This window comes from Peromyscus californicus, unplaced genomic scaffold (genome assembly GCF_007827085.1).
Source record: "Peromyscus californicus insignis strain IS unplaced genomic scaffold, ASM782708v3 Scaffold_7__1_contigs__length_154581171, whole genome shotgun sequence".
Classification (NCBI taxonomy): Eukaryota; Metazoa; Chordata; class Mammalia; order Rodentia; family Cricetidae; genus Peromyscus; species Peromyscus californicus.
In genome coordinates, this window is record NW_026294595.1 from 114,276,039 (window position 1) to 114,294,136 (window position 18,098).

The 18,098-nt window shown below is 38.2% G+C and overlaps 1 protein-coding gene across 1 annotated transcript in view; it reads left to right on the top strand.

The window, feature by feature from the left end:
* Nucleotides 1-18,098, top strand: part of Sptlc3 (serine palmitoyltransferase long chain base subunit 3) — a 113,749-nt gene that overhangs the window by 37,590 nt on the left and 58,061 nt on the right. The window contains exons 5-6 of the mRNA XM_052724293.1: nucleotides 6,567-6,691; nucleotides 8,548-8,641. Coding sequence (XP_052580253.1) covers nucleotides 6,567-6,691; nucleotides 8,548-8,641 — 219 coding nt within the window. The remainder of the gene's footprint in view (nucleotides 1-6,566; nucleotides 6,692-8,547; nucleotides 8,642-18,098) is intronic.

Below are 18,098 nucleotides of genomic sequence, written 5' to 3' on the forward strand. Positions count from 1 at the left end.
TACAGAGATACTTGTAGATCCATGTTCACTGTTGCTCTATTTACAATAGTGGAATTAATTTATGTCTATTAACTGAAAAATAGATAATTAAATGTAGAGTGCATAGATAATAGAATTTCATTTGGATAGAAAGAAAAACAAATTCATAAAATTTTCGGGTAAATGGATGGAACTGGAAAAAAATTATTCTGAGTGCAGTAACCCAGTCTCAGAAAAACAAACATTATGTGTTATCTCTCATATGTGGAAGCCAGATTTAAATATTTCTTTTGTATACTTAATTTGGAATACATGTGTAAACCGGGTTGTTAGATATGGAACCTTGGGGACTGGTCATTAAGGAAGGGAACAAAGTAAAATGTGGGTAAAATGAAAATAGAGAGAATCCCAGAGACAGAAAGATTCAAACATAAAAGTGGGTGAGAGTGAGGAAATGAGAGAATGGGAAAGGCTTAACTGAAATGAAAGTATATGAAAAAAAAAAACTATACAGAAACCTGCATCTTAATAGTAGAATACAGGTGACATGAAAGGACCATGGGAAATACTCTAAGGTTAAAGGTTTAAATGAGTATGAGGGTTGGGAGATAACAGAGAATAAAGAATAGGAGGTAAGTGAACCAAAACTACAGGGAAACTTGATGAAAACCCATTGGTTTATAAGTTAATTTTTAAAATATAGTATGTTTTTTAAAGAAATCGGAATAGATCTATTCTGCATGGTGGACTGTGCTGCTCCCAGAAGACATGAGTTATAAAATGAAAATCTCAGTCTTAGGTAAGGGATTTCTCCCTGTGAGTTATTAGTCAGGGAGGCCCCCAAAGCACCCAGAACAACACAATATATTGCCATTTGCTTTTAGTCACCCGTCAAAACTAAATGGTAAGACCTATTGCTGAAGATATCACTTAGTATGGGATTCAGGACATGGAGAAATCAACTTTGACTATCAAGAAAACTCATTTCCCTGCTGGCTAGCTTTCATCGTGCTGGGAATGTCTGAGCACACTGCTGGGATAGAAAAACATCAATGGTCTCACCCAGCACTAGGTGGTGATGCTACAATTTTGTTCCTCTTTTTTTGCCAGCACTGAGGATTGAATCCACAGCCCTCTGCATGCAACACACATATTTTACCAACTGAGATATATCCATAACCCCATAATTTGAATTTCTTGTTTAAGAAATGTATTCTAGAGGCCCTGCACACACACACACACACACACACACACACACACACACACACACACACACACACAACACAGGGGTTACTACGTGAGCCAATGAGCATATTAATTTGTTTGATATTTCACTGTCTATATGTATATTAAAATGCCATGATTATATATAAAATTACAAAAAGTAATCTTCTGCAAGATAGTGTCTTCTATATACGACTCGCAACTGAATTCATGAAATCTCAACAATATGGTTGCCCAAATAAAACCTGAGAAATAGGCAATACCAACTGACATTCTAACAAGAAGGGGAAAATCTCTTAAGGCTCCATCCCTAGATAATGATCTACAGGCAACTAATGGTTAGAAGAAGAGGAGATCAGTCTTCCCTGGGTTATCCAGTCCCAAAATACATATACATACAAACGACATCAAGTAAACTCAGCAAGTTGTGTATATGAGTGTGTGTGTGTGTGTGTGTGTGTGTGTGTGTGTGTGTGTGTGTGTGTATGTGTGTAAAACAATAATAACTAAAGAATAAGAGGTCATGAAGTTGAGAAGAAATAAAGGGGAACCTTGAACGACTTGGAGGGAAGAAAGAGAGGGGAGAAAATTCTGTCAATACAGTACTTATGTATGAAGTTTTCAAAAAATGAAAAAGTAAAAAAGAGAAATAAAAGAATGAGAACATGAAATGGAGACACATCATTTTGTCAATTTCATGGTTCTCTCATCAGTATCATTTGCCATGAAAATTTGTCACAGTTGCACAACCATGCTTCCCTTGGACACTTTACTTGCATCATACTCTAATTATCTACCGCTGCTTTAATTTAACAAGATGTGGTGAGTGTTTGGTTTGAACTGACGTCCTAAGTGGGTGTGCAGATGCAAGTGACTTCTGCTGTTTGTCTCTGAACGTGGGGGGCAGGCAAGGGATCTAGGTTCTCATCTCTCTCGGAATGCTTAACAAAAAGTAAAGTCAGTCAAGAGACAAAATAACCCCATAAAATGCAAATAAAAGAACAGGGTACCCTCAGACTTCTGTGGGGTGCCTAAAGCTAGATCCCTTCAGGCACAAGGACTGATGCTGGCTTGAATGCCGGAATCCTCAGGGCACACAGAGTGGCACAGATGTGAGCTGAAAGCACAGCACCATTGGAACAGACAGATGGGGAGAGCTGGCAGGTTTTCACGGTAAATACACCCTGTGCTGAGGCCAAGTCTAGAAACAGTCTGCAAACAGGCTATTATGAACCAAATGTGACTAGCCACAGTTAGGGAAATAGCCTCACATGGGAGACAGAGGAATAATTGATAACTGTGGAATGGACTTCTCAGTTATACCCATACTCATTGTAATCAATCAGTGTTAGTATGTCAGTATGAAAGCCAGACATCTCTACATTTTGACTGAGGGCGAGCCAGTCAGTATCACTGAAAAGCCAACAGAAGCATGTAGTCCATGCCCAGAATGTTGATAATTTATCCTGAATCTGCTTTTTATTCACTTAACTTATGGCAATGAACTCAGTGTTTGGCATCTGAAACTATCACTTAGTGAGCTGGCAAGAAGATAGATCCAGTTTGCATTTATTCTTTTATTCACAGAGCAAATTTTAGTATCCTGCTGGATAAATAAAGCATCAAAGTAATAACAGGAGTCAATATCTACATAACACAGCAATCTGTAGAGGCAGCGACACTAGCCAAATAGAAATGATTGTACATTTGCTTGTTCCTTCAACTAGGACTATAGTTACACTCTATCAGGATTTACAAAAGACAGTATTTCTATACCAAAGACACACTATTGAATGTTGTTTCTAAAACTATCCAAGTAGTTGGACCACCAGCTGCAACTTAACATCTTTACTGGATTGAGACACAGCAGGGTGTCTGTGAAAAGGAAGCACATCAATTTTCTAGTAACTTCTTTGCCCTCTGGAGTCATCCTTCATTTTTAAGAATAATAAGAAACCAGCCTTAATTCATTCAAAAAAGCCATATTTTTATTAATCTATAAAGAATCACTTATATTGGGCAACCTCTCAAGACAGTCTTTGGCACATGCACATCCCACAGTTGCTTGGCTGTCTGTTTGCCTTGCAGCACATCCCACGCCATCCTAAGGACAGTAGTGATTCAACTCTAGTAACTAAACAGGTGGGATAGCAGGTTTAGAAAGAACAAAGGTGGAGATTTATCTTAAGTATCTGTTCACACACACCTTGGTGATTTGGTTGTGACAGAGTTATTCATTTGATCATCTGGGCAGGAACAATTTATGAGGAAAGTTAGTGAGTTGACTAATTTAGGTACTTTCTGTCTTTAAGCAGCTTCTCTAGATAATGATATTTGCTGCCTAGTTACCTTGTTGCTTTGGCTCTGCGTAGATCTTTGATCTTCCTAATTTCTTCCCCTGCTCTTAGCTCATGCTTGTCTTCATTCTCCATAAAAAGACTCCATACAACTCTCTAGTTACATACTGAATGTCAGCATCAGGAGAAGCATTCTGTTCATCATGACAACACATCTACCATAATACCACAGTTTTTGCTGGAAAGAACATTCTGATGTTGTTAGCATCTATGGAAATCATGGTTGTCATGTGTCTGTCTGCACCCTGTGGACTCCTCTTATAATAGATATTTCTCCAACTTCTTGAGTCAACTTATAGAAATACTAATCATCGTGGGATAAAGATTATGTCATCTCCAGACTAGTTTTCCTTGGGCAGCTGAGGAGGGTGGATGTGAGAAGGTGAGTCGGAGCTGCTACTCTGACGGCAGACCATTCTATATGGAAAAAAGCACTTGTGCAATGTCAGGAGAACCATATCTTCCAATCTCTTTACCAACTTTCAGGGACAGTAGCCAGAGACTACTCAGCTGTTAATGGCAGATTTGGGGCCAGAACCCAGTCTCCTAACTTTTGATTGACTACTCCTGGGATCATCCCCTTTGAAAGGCAGCATCTTCTAAATAAAAATGAATCCAACAAATGATCATGTGCTCACATTTTCATCTTCAAAGTTCACTTACTCTTTCTGTTGTGTAACATATTTGATGATACAAAACTTTATATCAAGATTTCAACCTTTTGTAAATTTTATATTGGTGTGCGTGTGTGTGTGTGTGTGTGTGTGTGTGTGTGTGTGTGTGTATGTGTGTGTGTGTGTGTGTGTATGTGTGTGTGTGTGTGTAAGTCGAGGGAGTTGTGGAGTTGACTCTATTTTCATTGAGTTCTGGGATATTAACTCAGATCATTAAGTTTGAATGATAAATGCTTTTATTATCCAAGCCATATCTGCAGTATGATAGTCTAACTTTTAACTGCTCCACTGAGCCTTGAGTAAGAAGGACTGTACTGTATGCTGTTTCAACTCTGGGATTAAATGAATTCATGTTTGAGAAGGCCACCAATTCGTTTATGTGTAATGCTGTGATTTCTCATAAAGGACAACAGTTGCTCTTCAACTACCCTCCTTAATACTGTATACAAAAATATTAAGAATTAAATCTTTGAATTGACCATCTAATACTTGCTAAAATTGTACCTTTAACCATTTTGGCATAACAAGGGAGCTAACTTACTAATGAGAAAAGAATCTTCATATTCCAGCCTGAATAGTAATACATACTGATTGTTACACTGAAGGTTTATAATGATCCTAAACATTGTAATAATATTGCTCTCTCTTAAATCTAAACAGCAGCTCTTACAATCCTGTGGGTACAAGTTACATCTCACCACTTGAGTGTTCGTTTTGTTCTCAAACCTGAATTTATTTATCCCCTGAGTTGCCAGAAGCAACACACAGTACAGTCATTCTTACTCAAGGTTTGCTGGGGCAATTAAAAGTTTAAATTATCACACTGGAGAGACAGCTCAGTGGATAAAATTGTTTATCATGCAAACATAATCTATTATCTAGGAAAAATGCCAAGTAAAAATATAATGCAAGAGTTGGCATTTTTGTTTCCTAATAGCCATATTACTACTTAAACATATAATCAATACAAAATCTCTTGGTATTTTTTCACTCATATTACATCTCAGTGTGCACACTAAATTTTCCATAACTGGAGTCAAATTAAATCTTATTAAAATGTTGACATTGTGTTTAGTAAGAAATATTTTTAAGTACTTTAATTTTAAGGTTGAAATAAAATTAATAAAATTTAAATATAATTTAGAACTCAGTTCTTCAATTTCACTAACAACATAGCTAGTAGTTATGGCACTGGGTACTGTAGATCTAGAAGGTGTAGTGATTAAAAACAAAATTCAGGAAGTATTTACCTTTGCTACCAGTAAGAAGCAATATGATTATAATATTTAAGAAAAGAGCAGCAAACAAGGATATGAAAGGTTACAAGCTGGGCATGGTGATGCATGCTTGTCATCCTCACACTCAGGGAGTTGAAGTAGGAGGCTCACTAATTTGAAGGCAGCCAGGGCTATATAATCAGACCATGTCAAAGAAGATTAAGAGAAAGAAGAGAGAAGGTGGTGGGAAAATGAGGAAGAAGAGGAAGAGGGAGATGAGGAGGAAGAGACGGGGATAGGTCATGAGAATTAAAACATAGATTTAGAGTTAGGTTAAATTATATCTGTTGAGTTTTCTCTGAGATGTCTTTAAACTTTAGTTTTCTTATCGGTAAAGTAATATTACCTGCACTATTGGAAGCCTAAGATTAAATGAAATCATTTAGATAGCAGGCTTGTCAGAGTATCTACCACATTCCAAGATTTGATAAATTCACCTATTACCATTAGTAGCTATAAAAGTTGTGGGATCTGTGTGCATTTAGGTGAATGAAATCTCTAAGAGGGTTGTAGCTATTAATTGTGGGATATAGGAATTGTCGTGTGTTTTATAAGTTCCATTGCACTGTAAAATGCATATTGAAGGAGCCATAAGTATATAGCTCAATGGATTTTACAAAGCAAATATACCTGTGTATCCAACAGCATCCAAATATAGACCATTCAGAGAACCCAAAATCCTTGTTATGATCCCCCCCAAAAAAGAAAAGAAAACTATCACTTTCCTAACATCCAAGTGCTATAGATTTGCAAACTTTATACAAATGGACTCCCAACCTGTACTCAAAAGAGTCCAGCTTCTTTCATAAAATGTGTTCATATCATTGTTTGAGGAAGTATTTTTGTCTTTCATTAGGTTACATGCAACTGTATTTCCAAAATTAATGCATTCATTTTATAACAAATGGGCTTTTGAGTTGTTTCTATATTGGGACTATGACAAAGATTCTTGCTATGCTACGGGTCTTTGTTGATGTATGCTCAGTGAAATTTGGGTTTTTAAACTTGGGCTCATTGAAAAGCAAGAATCACTCCTCATGTGAACTTCTATTTAGGTACCTTGGATAAGCATAAGGAGCTGGAGGAGCTCATGGCTAAGTTCTTGAATGTAGAAGCAGTGATGATCTTTGGAATGGGATTCGCAACCAACTCAATGAATATCCCTATACTTGTTGGAAAGGTAAGCATTTGTTGTCAGGTGTCTTCTGCTGTGTTATTCATAAGAATTACACTTTCAGGCAAATCCTCTATCAGAAGTGTTGCCAAAAAGGTCATTTTCTTAACATCAAAATCTTTGGCTAAATATATCAACGTAGTCATTGTGATGATCCCAGTTACTGAATTGCCGGACTAAATGTGTATCAAATGTCATCTTCAATAGTAGCTTAGAAAAGCCTAAGTTTTAAGGACTTCCATCTACATTTGTCAAGTAGCAAATACTTACTAAGCATTACTTTAGACCAAAAAAAGTTTCTATGTCATTCATTCGTTCATTCATTTGGTTGACTAATTATTGAGAGTCTACATGTCATGGCATGAAGCCACACACAGTATATAAAAGGATGAACAAGACACATGCCTTGTAAATGTAAGTGTTTAAATTACAGTGGAGAAATAATATACTCAATAAAATTGAATGGGTACTACAGGACAAAAGAGCTAACGGCTCTTCCTGAGATAGCTTGCAATGCCTGTACTAGAACTATGAGAATGGAACATTGATACATTAGCATATTGTTTCTTAGAACAATAAAGAAGGGACTACATGTGCAAAGCATAGAATATGAATAACTAGAACATGGGCTAGCGATCCAAGAAGAGACCAACAATGAAGGCACATGCCAAATCATAAAGTACCTCGTATTGTAAATCATACCAGAATGCTTAAGGATGTCCCTGAGAAAGAAATGAGAAGTTGGCTACCTCATTCTAAATAAGCAAGTGTGATAATCATATCCATGCTTTTAAAAAATGTAATGACAACTAAGTGTGATGTACAGTCTTAAATTGAATTCTGTGAAACTTCATTGAAAAATGAAGATAACACCATTATTATTATTAGAATATGCGGGGAAATGTTAATTTTATTGACATATTAAATGCTGGTCTATAATATATGTACCATTTAATATAAAAATATGGAACTTTGTGACAGTATCAACTGCCTTATTTATAGTAATTATACAGCTAAAGAACACAAATGTGAGGTATCATAAGGTTTACAATAATTCTCAAATGTTTCAAAAGAAAAAAATTGCAAATAGACACATATTCTTCAGTGTGGAGACAAGACAATTTTTCTAGCTTTAGCCTCAAAAACCTAAAACGTATTGTATGTGAAACTACCAAAATATAAGGGGGAACTCAATTCCAGGTGACCACAGAAAACAAAAGAGAACCATTGTTTCTCTTCAGTTCGGGTACTCCTGAATAGCTCAATAATGTATTCATTTTAAATTTTTAAAGAAAAACAAATTTACAAGCATAATGGATGAGCAGCAGTATTTCCTACCCACCTCATGATGACTTTCCATGAATGCTTTTACAAATTCAAAGTTCTTAACTATGAAACACTGATGCTTCTGTCTCCATGGGCTGTTAACATAGGCAGAATGAGAAGACAGGGTAAGACTTTGAAATGCCTCACTGTAAGAAGCTCCAGGCTGCCAGGAGGACTAATGAGAACCTTCCAAATAATCTAGCACAGAATCAAGGAACCAAACTAGTCTACAGTCCTCCGTAAATATCAGTCTTCAGTCAAAGCTCAATACTTTAGACTCTAACTGATGCTTAGGCATGATCTTTCTGTTGAAAACCATTTGCGAGTGTTCCAGTAAAGATGCAATGTCTTACAAACAGCTTGCCATTTCCATGAACTAGCTGAAAGATTAGATTTTGTCCATATAAATACCAGCTGAATATCAAACTTTTCTAATTAAATAGAGTTCGAACTTAACATAGGTTGTAGTGTTTTCTAGTTCCCATATGTTGTCTTTCCTTTTGTTATCTTGTGGTTTGTGTTTGTTTTCTGCCTAGGGATGCCTCATTTTAAGTGATGAGTTAAACCACACATCTATCATCCTGGGGGCTCGACTCTCAGGTGCAACCATAAGACCCTTCAAACACAACAGTGAGTATCTGTGCATTTATCAAAAATGCACTGGCTTGCTCCTAGACAAAGGTCAAGATTATTCATGAGATATTGTCCCTGCTTTTCAAATTGGCAACTTAGCCTAATGAAAGACAATTAGGCTTATATTCACTGCTGGCTTGTTAACCTCTGGTGACCTAAAACAAATGGCTGAAGTGTATTAAATGTCCAGATTGCTAAGTGTTACCAAAACACATTAATGTCACTGTTAGTGATCTTGTGATATGGCCTGTAAAGATGTGATTGATATCTTAGGACACCATTTAATTATCAGATGTGTCATAATTCTCTCCTTCCTATAACCTTGTCTTGGAAAAGTTGAAAGATTTTAAATTTTGAGCTATGTGTAAGTAAAAAGTTAGTGTTCTTCTTGGTATAATGCCTGTTTTCCCTATCCCCACATACAAAAGGCTCAAATCTCTATCCTCCAAATACTCTTAGGTACTATTAAAATATCCTTTCATAAGCTAGAGAGATGGTTCTGTTGTTTAGAACACTTGTTTCTCTTGTAGAGAAGCCAGGTTCAATTCCCAGCACCCACATGGTAGCTTACAACCATATGTAACTCAAGTGACAGGATATCAGATATCATTTTCTGACTGCTGTAGGCACCAGGCACACACATGGTACACATACACACATGCATACAAACATTCATAGACATAAAGTAAAATTTAAAAAGAGGTCCCAAAATATTTTCAATGCCCTCCAGGCCCTGTTATATCATTGAGTGGTGAAAATGATGCAGAAGGCTATTTCTTCACTCTTTATGGGTCAGATCAGACATTATTGGAAGTCTTAGGAAAACACCTTAAAAAAAGCAGGTCATAGATGGTGACACCTATGTCCTCTGATCCAGATGTGCCCTGACTCATGCCACTTTCTGTAAATCCTTTAATCTTTCTTGCATTCAACATCCTCATCTGTAAAGCTAAGAAAGGCATTGACCTACATGATCTGTTAAAGTTCTGCATCTGGCACATAGCATCAGAGGCTCCCCTTCATTTTGTGTGCATGCTCACATAAGACACACACACACACACACACACACACACACACACACACACACACACACACACACATTAGCACACTCTCTTCTATTTCTTAACACCTTTCTCTCTTTCTTTCCATTCCCCTCCACTTTCCTTGATCTATTCCGCAGTACACCCCTTCCTTCAAAGAATTCACAAGAGGAAAGGAAAAGAAGACTTCTAAAGAGCAGGAAGCATAATCTCAAGCCAAAGAACAATTATCTCATGAGGGAAGAGAGAAAATGCACAAGTGTTCTCAAGTGAACCCAGAGAATCCCTTTTCTAACTAATGTAGTGTTCAATAAAGATGGAAGAGAGTGCAAAATCTCTAAGTCCCTCCCTACTCCTTCCTGTGAGTCTCCTCTGTTGGTATTCCTGGCTTCTCTATGGCTAATTCCACAGCTAGTCACTGGCTCCGCCCCCTTATTCAAGGTTAACTTTATTAACACAGTCTCAAGGTATCAAATATCCCACAGCAGATAGGGATTGACATGCATTGAAGAACTACTTTTAGCATCTGTAAACAGATTGCTATGATGAGGTGAGGACCAGGGCCAGGCACTCCAGACATGCAGGCATGCAGACATGTGGCTCAACTCTGATATTTAGTTCAGTGTAATTAAAAGTATGTTGGCCTCATTTCTTGTATTTTCAACAAATATTTCACTTTTCATTTTGTTATTTGATGAGGTAAATCCCTTCAGTTATATTGATTTAGCATCTATTATCACATGCAGTTTCAAATTACATTGGTAGTACTAAGAATTCATGTTTGAAGTACATAGCTTTCAGGGATTTAAGAAGTATGTTTGAGTTGAGCATAATGGTTCCTTCCAGAAATTCTAGCACTCAGGAGGCTCAGTTAGGAGGATTGTGAGTTCAAAGCCAGGCTGGCATTCTTAACGAAGCTCTGCCAAGATGAAGATGAAGTCAGAGAAAAAGAAACAGTAATTTTTTTATTAAGTGGCCAGTCCAATTCTTTGGTGTTAGCACAAGTGTGATGTTTGTCTTTGAATCTTTAGCATGACAGGTGACTGGTGGTAGAAACTTATATCTGGAAATGAATAAACCATGTATATGGTTAACACAATAATCTCACTTCTAGAATAGACAGAGCTGGGTTGTGATTTATTTAGGACAAGTGAGCTGGGTCATTGTCAAGATTGATTTCTTATTTCTTCATTCCATTCTACTAAACAGTAATTTGTGAACCAAACTGTAAAATATAGGCATCTAGGGAACATCTGAGGCAGATTAATGATTGCTCCCACCTCCAGACCAACATATATACAAATCTTTGGGTTGAAACTAATAATATATTGCATGTCTATAATGTACAATGAAAGGTAGAAGACCTAAATGTTATTACAGATTTTTGTATTAATTATTTTATATCTGTATATAATGAGCTCTGGTTACTTTCACCCCCATCCCTTCTTACCTTCCTCCCATTCCTGTCACCTCCTTCCTCATCATGAGTCCCTTTACAACATTCATGTCTTTTTATTTTGTTTTGCCACACAGGTAGTCGGGAAAATTTCTAAGCAAAGCAATATAAAACAGTCTTATGTTAAATACTTAAATAGATTGGTCCAACCACTGACTGTGTCTTACTATCCAACTACTCAGTGATTATTCAGGACCCACAGTAGTTTAACCTAAAAGAAGTAACACAACCACACCACACAAGCAGCCATTTAGAATTTTCCTTCAGGTTCTACTCACAGGATAACAGTCTGTGAAGGCACACTCAGGACAGAGACTAGTCACTACATCAGGAAGAAATCACACAACGCTTGGACAGCTGGAAACACCAACACCATTAGTGATGGGTACATGAACATTTTATCTTCAATGGAATATCTGAGGATTCTCCATCACTTACATAGCACACAGAGCAGAAAACTCCAAATTAGAGATGCCTGACAAAAGCCAAGGACTTGTATTGGCAATATTATAAAAGACAAAAACAATCAAAGAAAACAGTTTACTATAAAGGATACTGAAGATTGTGACAAGTACACCTGAGTGACATGAGATGATGCTATTCCTGGGCCAAACTGTAAAATCAGAAGATAGACAAATAAATAAACTTAACAGTACTAAGAGTATATCAAGGTGGGTAACTATACTATCTATCGCCTGTGAGCTTACATTTGTAAAGGGTCATATAGAAAACAAAGAGGAGTGTGTGACAAAGAGCATGTGTGGTTCATAAAGCCTAAGATACTACATCTGGTTCCATATAGGATAAGTTAATTGGCCATATAAAAGTATACCTCTATTCTTAGGGAAGATGTAGTGAACTATTTATAGGTACAGGGTATGATATGTGCAGCTTAGTCTCAATTCAGAAGAAAGAATTAGATAGATGGTGGGTGGATAGATTAGATAGATAGATGATAGATGATAGATAGATAGATAGATAGATGATAGATAAATGGATTAGACAGATAGATATGATAGATGATAGATACATAGATACATAAATAGATACATAGATAGATAGATACATACATACATACATAGATACATAGATAGAGCAAGTGAGATAATGTGTTGAAACATTAATCTGGGTCAGGTGAATAAGGGTGTTTTGGAATGTTCCTATTCTTACAATTTTCCAAAATTTAAATATGTTCAAATACATTGCTGTTTTAAAGTCTTCAATTCTGTTGGGATTATAACTAGTATTAAATTTTAATTATCTATTTTTTACAAAGCTTTTTTGAATATTCAACCTATTCAATAACTTTACTATTCATGCTGCCTTCTTACTCTGAGAAAAATATGACACTATATTTAAATAAATGTCAGTTATAGTTATTTTGTACCAGAAAGTAGCACTTATTGAGAATTTACTGAATGCCAGATATCTAGCTATTGACATTCTTTCTATTTATTTAGTTAGTCAGTTAGTCCTGCAGAAAACATAATAAGATAGAAACTAATTAGTAGATGAAAAGATTAAAGTTTGAAGATATTTAAGAAACCCTCTCAAAATAATCTAGAGAAGAGGATCAACTCAAAAAAAGTGTGTGTAAAAATGACAGAGAGACCTGTTATTTTGTATGCTAATTTAACTTTCTTTTTTAAGTGATTCTACAGAGCAACAATGAAATCTGGAACTGTCTGGGGAAATGCTGCCCTTGCTAATTCATTGTTGCAGTTGGGTCATCATCTACCAACTCCTAGTCCACAGACATCCATTATGAATGAGCTGCTATTGCTCAGTTTTCTGTGGAAGGCAAAATAATTCCCCTGGAACATGCCAGTGCTCTGGTCCCCAGAACCTGTGAATGCCTCATTACCTGGAAAGGAAGTTAAAATTACAGAGAGAATTCTGTGGGCCAGTCGATTAACTTTAAAATAAAGCTTCTGCAGGGGTCCAGTGTGATAATATGGTCCTTAAATGTGGGAAATGAAGCAAAATGAGGATTGTCAGAGAAGTGCAATATGAGAGAGACTGCAATTGCCATTTTTAGTTTTGAAGATGGAAAAGGACCACGTTCTAAGGAAGGCGGGGCCAGGAAGTGGGAAACTACGAGAAAGTGCAGTCTGCTCCAGACCTTTCAGAAACATGGCCCATCCTGCCAAAGCTGTGAATTAGCCCAGGCAGACACATTGCAGCTTCTGATGTCCAGATTTGTAAAACCTTGTTGGTCTTATTTTAGTCACCAATTTGAACTATTTTCTTGCAAGAGCAGTAAGAAACAAATACAAGGTTTTGTTCCCTCTTACCAGTGTGCACCATGGAGCTTTATGCCATAGTCACATCATGAAAGCAGCACCTTAGGGAGCAGGGCTATATCCAGGGTCCTCTACTTGAGAGGTGAAGGAAGTGAGAAGGTGTACAGAGGGCAAAAAAATTAGATGGGGCAACAATATATATATGTATATATATACATATATATGCATATATATGATATGATATGATATGATATGATATGATATGATATGATATGATATGATATGATATGATATATTTGTTTCTACTGGGTCTACTTGCAGCTTTGTGATACTCAGGACAATGCACCCAATACCATGGTGCTTTACTCTTGAACACTCATCCATAGATTAGAGTGACATCCTATAGGAGCTAGTTAAGATTCTGTAGAAGATGCCAAGTTTGCATGTATGACACATGCAACCATGCCAGATAAACTCTAATAACATGAAAGTCAAGTTCTTTTTTATTATTAAGAAATTTTCTATTCATTTTACATACCAACCACAGATCCCCCTCTCATCTCTCCTCCCATCCCAGTCTTTTCCCCCAACCCACCCCCAATTCCCACCTCCTCCAAGGCAAGGACTCCCATGGGGATTCAGCAGAGCCTGGTACATTCAGTTGAGGCAGGTCCAAGCCCCTCCCACTGCATCAAGGTTGTGTAAGGTGTCCCACCATAGGCACTGGGCTCCAAAAAGCCCACTCATGCACGAGGGATAGATCCTGATCCCACTGCCAGGGAGCCCCTTAAACAGTTCAAACTAAACCAACTGTCTCGCCTATGCAGAGGGCCTAGTCCAGTCCCATGGGGGCTCCACAGCTATTGGTCCACAGTTCATGAGTTCCCACTAGTTTGGTTTGGTTGTATCTGTACATTTTCCCCATCATGATCTTGATGTCCCTTGCTCATAGAATCCCTCTTCTCTCTCATTGACTGGACTCCTGGAGCTCAGCCTGGTGCTTGACTGTGGATCTCTGCATCTGCTTCCATCAGATGGAAGGCTCTATGCTGACAGTTAGGGCATTCACCAATCTGATTACTGGAGTAGGCCAGTTCAGGCACCCTCTCAAATATTGCTAGTAGTCTAAGGTGGAGTCATCCTTGTGGATCCCTGGGAACTTCTCTAGCACCTTGTTTCTCCTTATTCCCATGATGTTTCCATCTGTCATGGTATTTCTTCCCTTGCTCTCCTACTCCATCTCTGTTCCAGCTTGAACATCCTGTTCCCTTATGTTTCATCCCCCATCTCCTACCCTCCATTGTCCCCCCTTACTCCCAGTCTGCTCATGGAAATCTCATCTATTTCTCCTTCGTATGGTGATCCACACATCCCTCTTTGGGTCTTCCTTGTTAGCTAGCTTCTCTGGAGCTGTGGATTGTAGTCTGGTTATCCTTTGCTTTACATCTAGTATCCACTTATGAGTGAGTACATATCATGTTTGTCCTTCTGAGTCTGGATTACCTCACTCAGGATGATGTTTTCTAGTTCCATCCATTTGCCTGCAAATTTCATGATGTCGTTGTTTTTTTACTGCTGAGTAATACTCCATTGTGTATATGTGCCACATTTTCTTTATCCATTCTTCGGTTGAGGGGCATCTAGGTTGTTTCCAGGTTCTGGCTATTATGAATAACACTTCTATGAACATAGTTGAGCATGTGTCCTTGTGGTATGATTGGGCATTCTTTGGGTATATGTCCAAGAGTGGTATAGCTGGGTCTTGAGGTAGATTGATGCTCAATTTTCTGAGAAACCGCCATACTGATTTCCAAAGTGGCTGTACAAGTTTGCACTCCTACCAACAGTGGAGGAGTGTTCCTCTTGCTCCACATCTTCTCCAACATAAGCTGTCATCAGTGCTTTTAATCATAGCCATTCTAACAGTTGTAAGATGGTATCTCAGAGTCATTTTGATTTACATTTCCCTGATTACTAAGGATGTTGAGCAATTCTTTAAATGTCTTTCAGCCATTTGAGATTCTTCTGTTGAGAATTCTTTGTTTAGCTCTGTAACCCATTTTTTAATTGGATTGTTTGGTATTTTGATGTCTAGTTTCTTGAATTCTTAATATATTTTTGGAGATCTGTCAGATGTAGAGTTGGTGAAGATCCTTTCCCATTCTGTAGGCTGTCATTTTAACTTATTTACTGTGTCCTTTGCCCTACAAAAGCTTCTCATTTATTAATTGTTGCTCTCAGTGGAAAGACAAGTTCTGAAGGATGACTGCCCATATTAGGACATTCTAAAACACTGACTGAGATCATGAGATTTCATGAAACCTGATTTTTTTCCCTGTGGACAGTTTTCTATCCCAAGTTCTCTTTATACATTTTCCACTTGCATGACTTACTTTTCCCTTGGCTTGACAAAATGCCAGGCTAAAGCAACCTAAAGAAGGCCTGCTGGCTATGACTCAGAGTTTTAGGGTGCAGCATGGCTTGGAATCAAGGCAGCAGGAGCATAAGGAGGTTGTCATATGCCATCCACACTCAAGAAGCAGAAAGGAATGTGTAACATGAATCTTAAAAGGACTTATTAATAAAAAAATCTCAGTGCCAGGTATTGGGGTAAATTCTGAAAGATCAGAGAAACAAAACAAGCCACAGCCAACCTCACCTCACCAACTCCTCAGCTGATTCTGTTTCCTCAGACTGGAAGCCTCTGAGTTCTCATCCAGATGGATCTCAGCTGAACTGCTGCTAAAAGCCTAAAAGCTTAAAAGTCCTCTAGTTCCTGGACCTCATGCCTTATATACTTTTCTGCTTCTTGCCTTCACTTCCTGGGATTAAAGGCATGTGTCTTTCCCAAGCAAGACATGAGATCTCAAGTCCTGAGATTAAAGATGTGTGCCACCATGCCTAGCTCTGTTTCCAGTGTGGCCTTAAACTCACAGACATCTGGATGGATCTCTGTTTCTGGAATGCTAGGATTAAAGGGGTGTGTGCCACCATTTTCTGGCCTCTGTGTCTAATCTAGTGGCCGTTCTGTTCTCTAGCCCTCACATAAGTTTATTAGGATACACAGTATATCAACCACAGGAATGCCTACTAGCACTTAGGTTGTTTCTCCTTCTCAGTCAAGGAACCCATCATATGAAATGGTGTCATCCACATTCAGGATAGGTTACCATGTCTCTTAAGTTAAATCTCTCTGGAAATGCCCTTCAAAAACATGCTCAGAGATTCATCTCCAAGGAGGCTCTAAATCCCACCAAGTGTCAGTCAAGATGAGCCATCACAACATTCCTCAAATAGCTGAGAAAGGAGAGTCTAGCCTGATGCAGACAGTGTACTCTTTGTCATAGGGTACCTACAAACAAAGCAGTATTCTTGGCTCTTGAGTTCTGTATAGGAAACAAAAAATAGATGCAAGGTGTAGAAAAGCTACTCAGAGCATCCTAACAAATAACAAAACAGACTTCCAATCCTGTATCAATGAGTCCGGCTACTAACTACAATGGACATTTCCCTCCCTGTCTTCAACAGTCACTTGAGGAACTGAGAGCACTAAGCAGAAAGAAAGTTCTGAAAGGAAAGAAACTCAGAACCTTCAAAGGTCTCTTGCTATGGACAGAAAAGGACTAAGAAGTTAATTTTTAGCAATGCTCAGTTTAAAGCTGAGACCAGAAGTTTTATAGCCACAGGCTAGTAGTTCCTGGATAGTAAAATGTGGAAAAAATAAGTCACAGCTAAAATTCAGAATCACTGGTTCTAGACCTATTTCACCCTTTAAATAATTAGTTCACTCAGTTCTGTGGCAACCATAACACATAGCTCTGTATCACCTACACATCACTGAAAACTGACCCCAGAGTGACTGAATTATGTCCCTGAAGTCACCCAAACGTCAAATGTCAGGAGCCAGACCTCAAGTCTGCTGCTTGGTCTTGGTTCTTTTCTCCCAGCAGCAGACCCTGAGATAAAGATTTAAGGAGAAACCTCTCTTATTTAGAAAGTAAGCTGGAGAAGCACAGCAGAAGAGAGAGGAGAAAGCAGCCCAGGAAGGGGGTACCATCGAGCAGCTTACCACAGTGTCCAAGACCTCATTCCTAATTGAGAACCATGGCTGCCAGAATTACCTGATGGATGAGGGACCCAGGGAATCATGTATAAACACCAGTTCCCTTTTGTGGTTAATTTAAAGCTTCTACTTTTCTAGATCAAATACAGTTCTGCAGACTAAAAAGGGGGTGTTTTGGGGAGTGGGAAGCAAAGAATGGCCTGTGTTTTGTTTTGTTTTTTTTTAAAGGCTGAGCTGAAGGGATATAGCTAGGATATTTACACATTTTCAGCATTTGATATGACTCCTGAGCAAGCAGCTACTGCCACAGCATGTGTAGGAATCAGACAGCTGTGGCACCTTTTGAAAAAGCCATCTGACACCATAGCTATTGCAGCCCCATCCCATTAGCAGCTGGAATCTCCCCTCCAGAATATGCAGTTTAGCCTTGACATTCTTACCTGTTATATATTGTCTTAATTAGGGTTTCTACTGATGTGAAGAGACACCATGACCATGGCAGCTCTTATAAAGGAAAACAGTTAGTGGGGGTGGCTCACTACAGTACAGAGGGTCAGTACTTGGTGGGACATGGCAGCATGCAGGCAGACACGGTGCTGGAGAAGGAGCTGAGCATCCTACATCTTGCAGGCAACAAGAAGTGGACTATCTC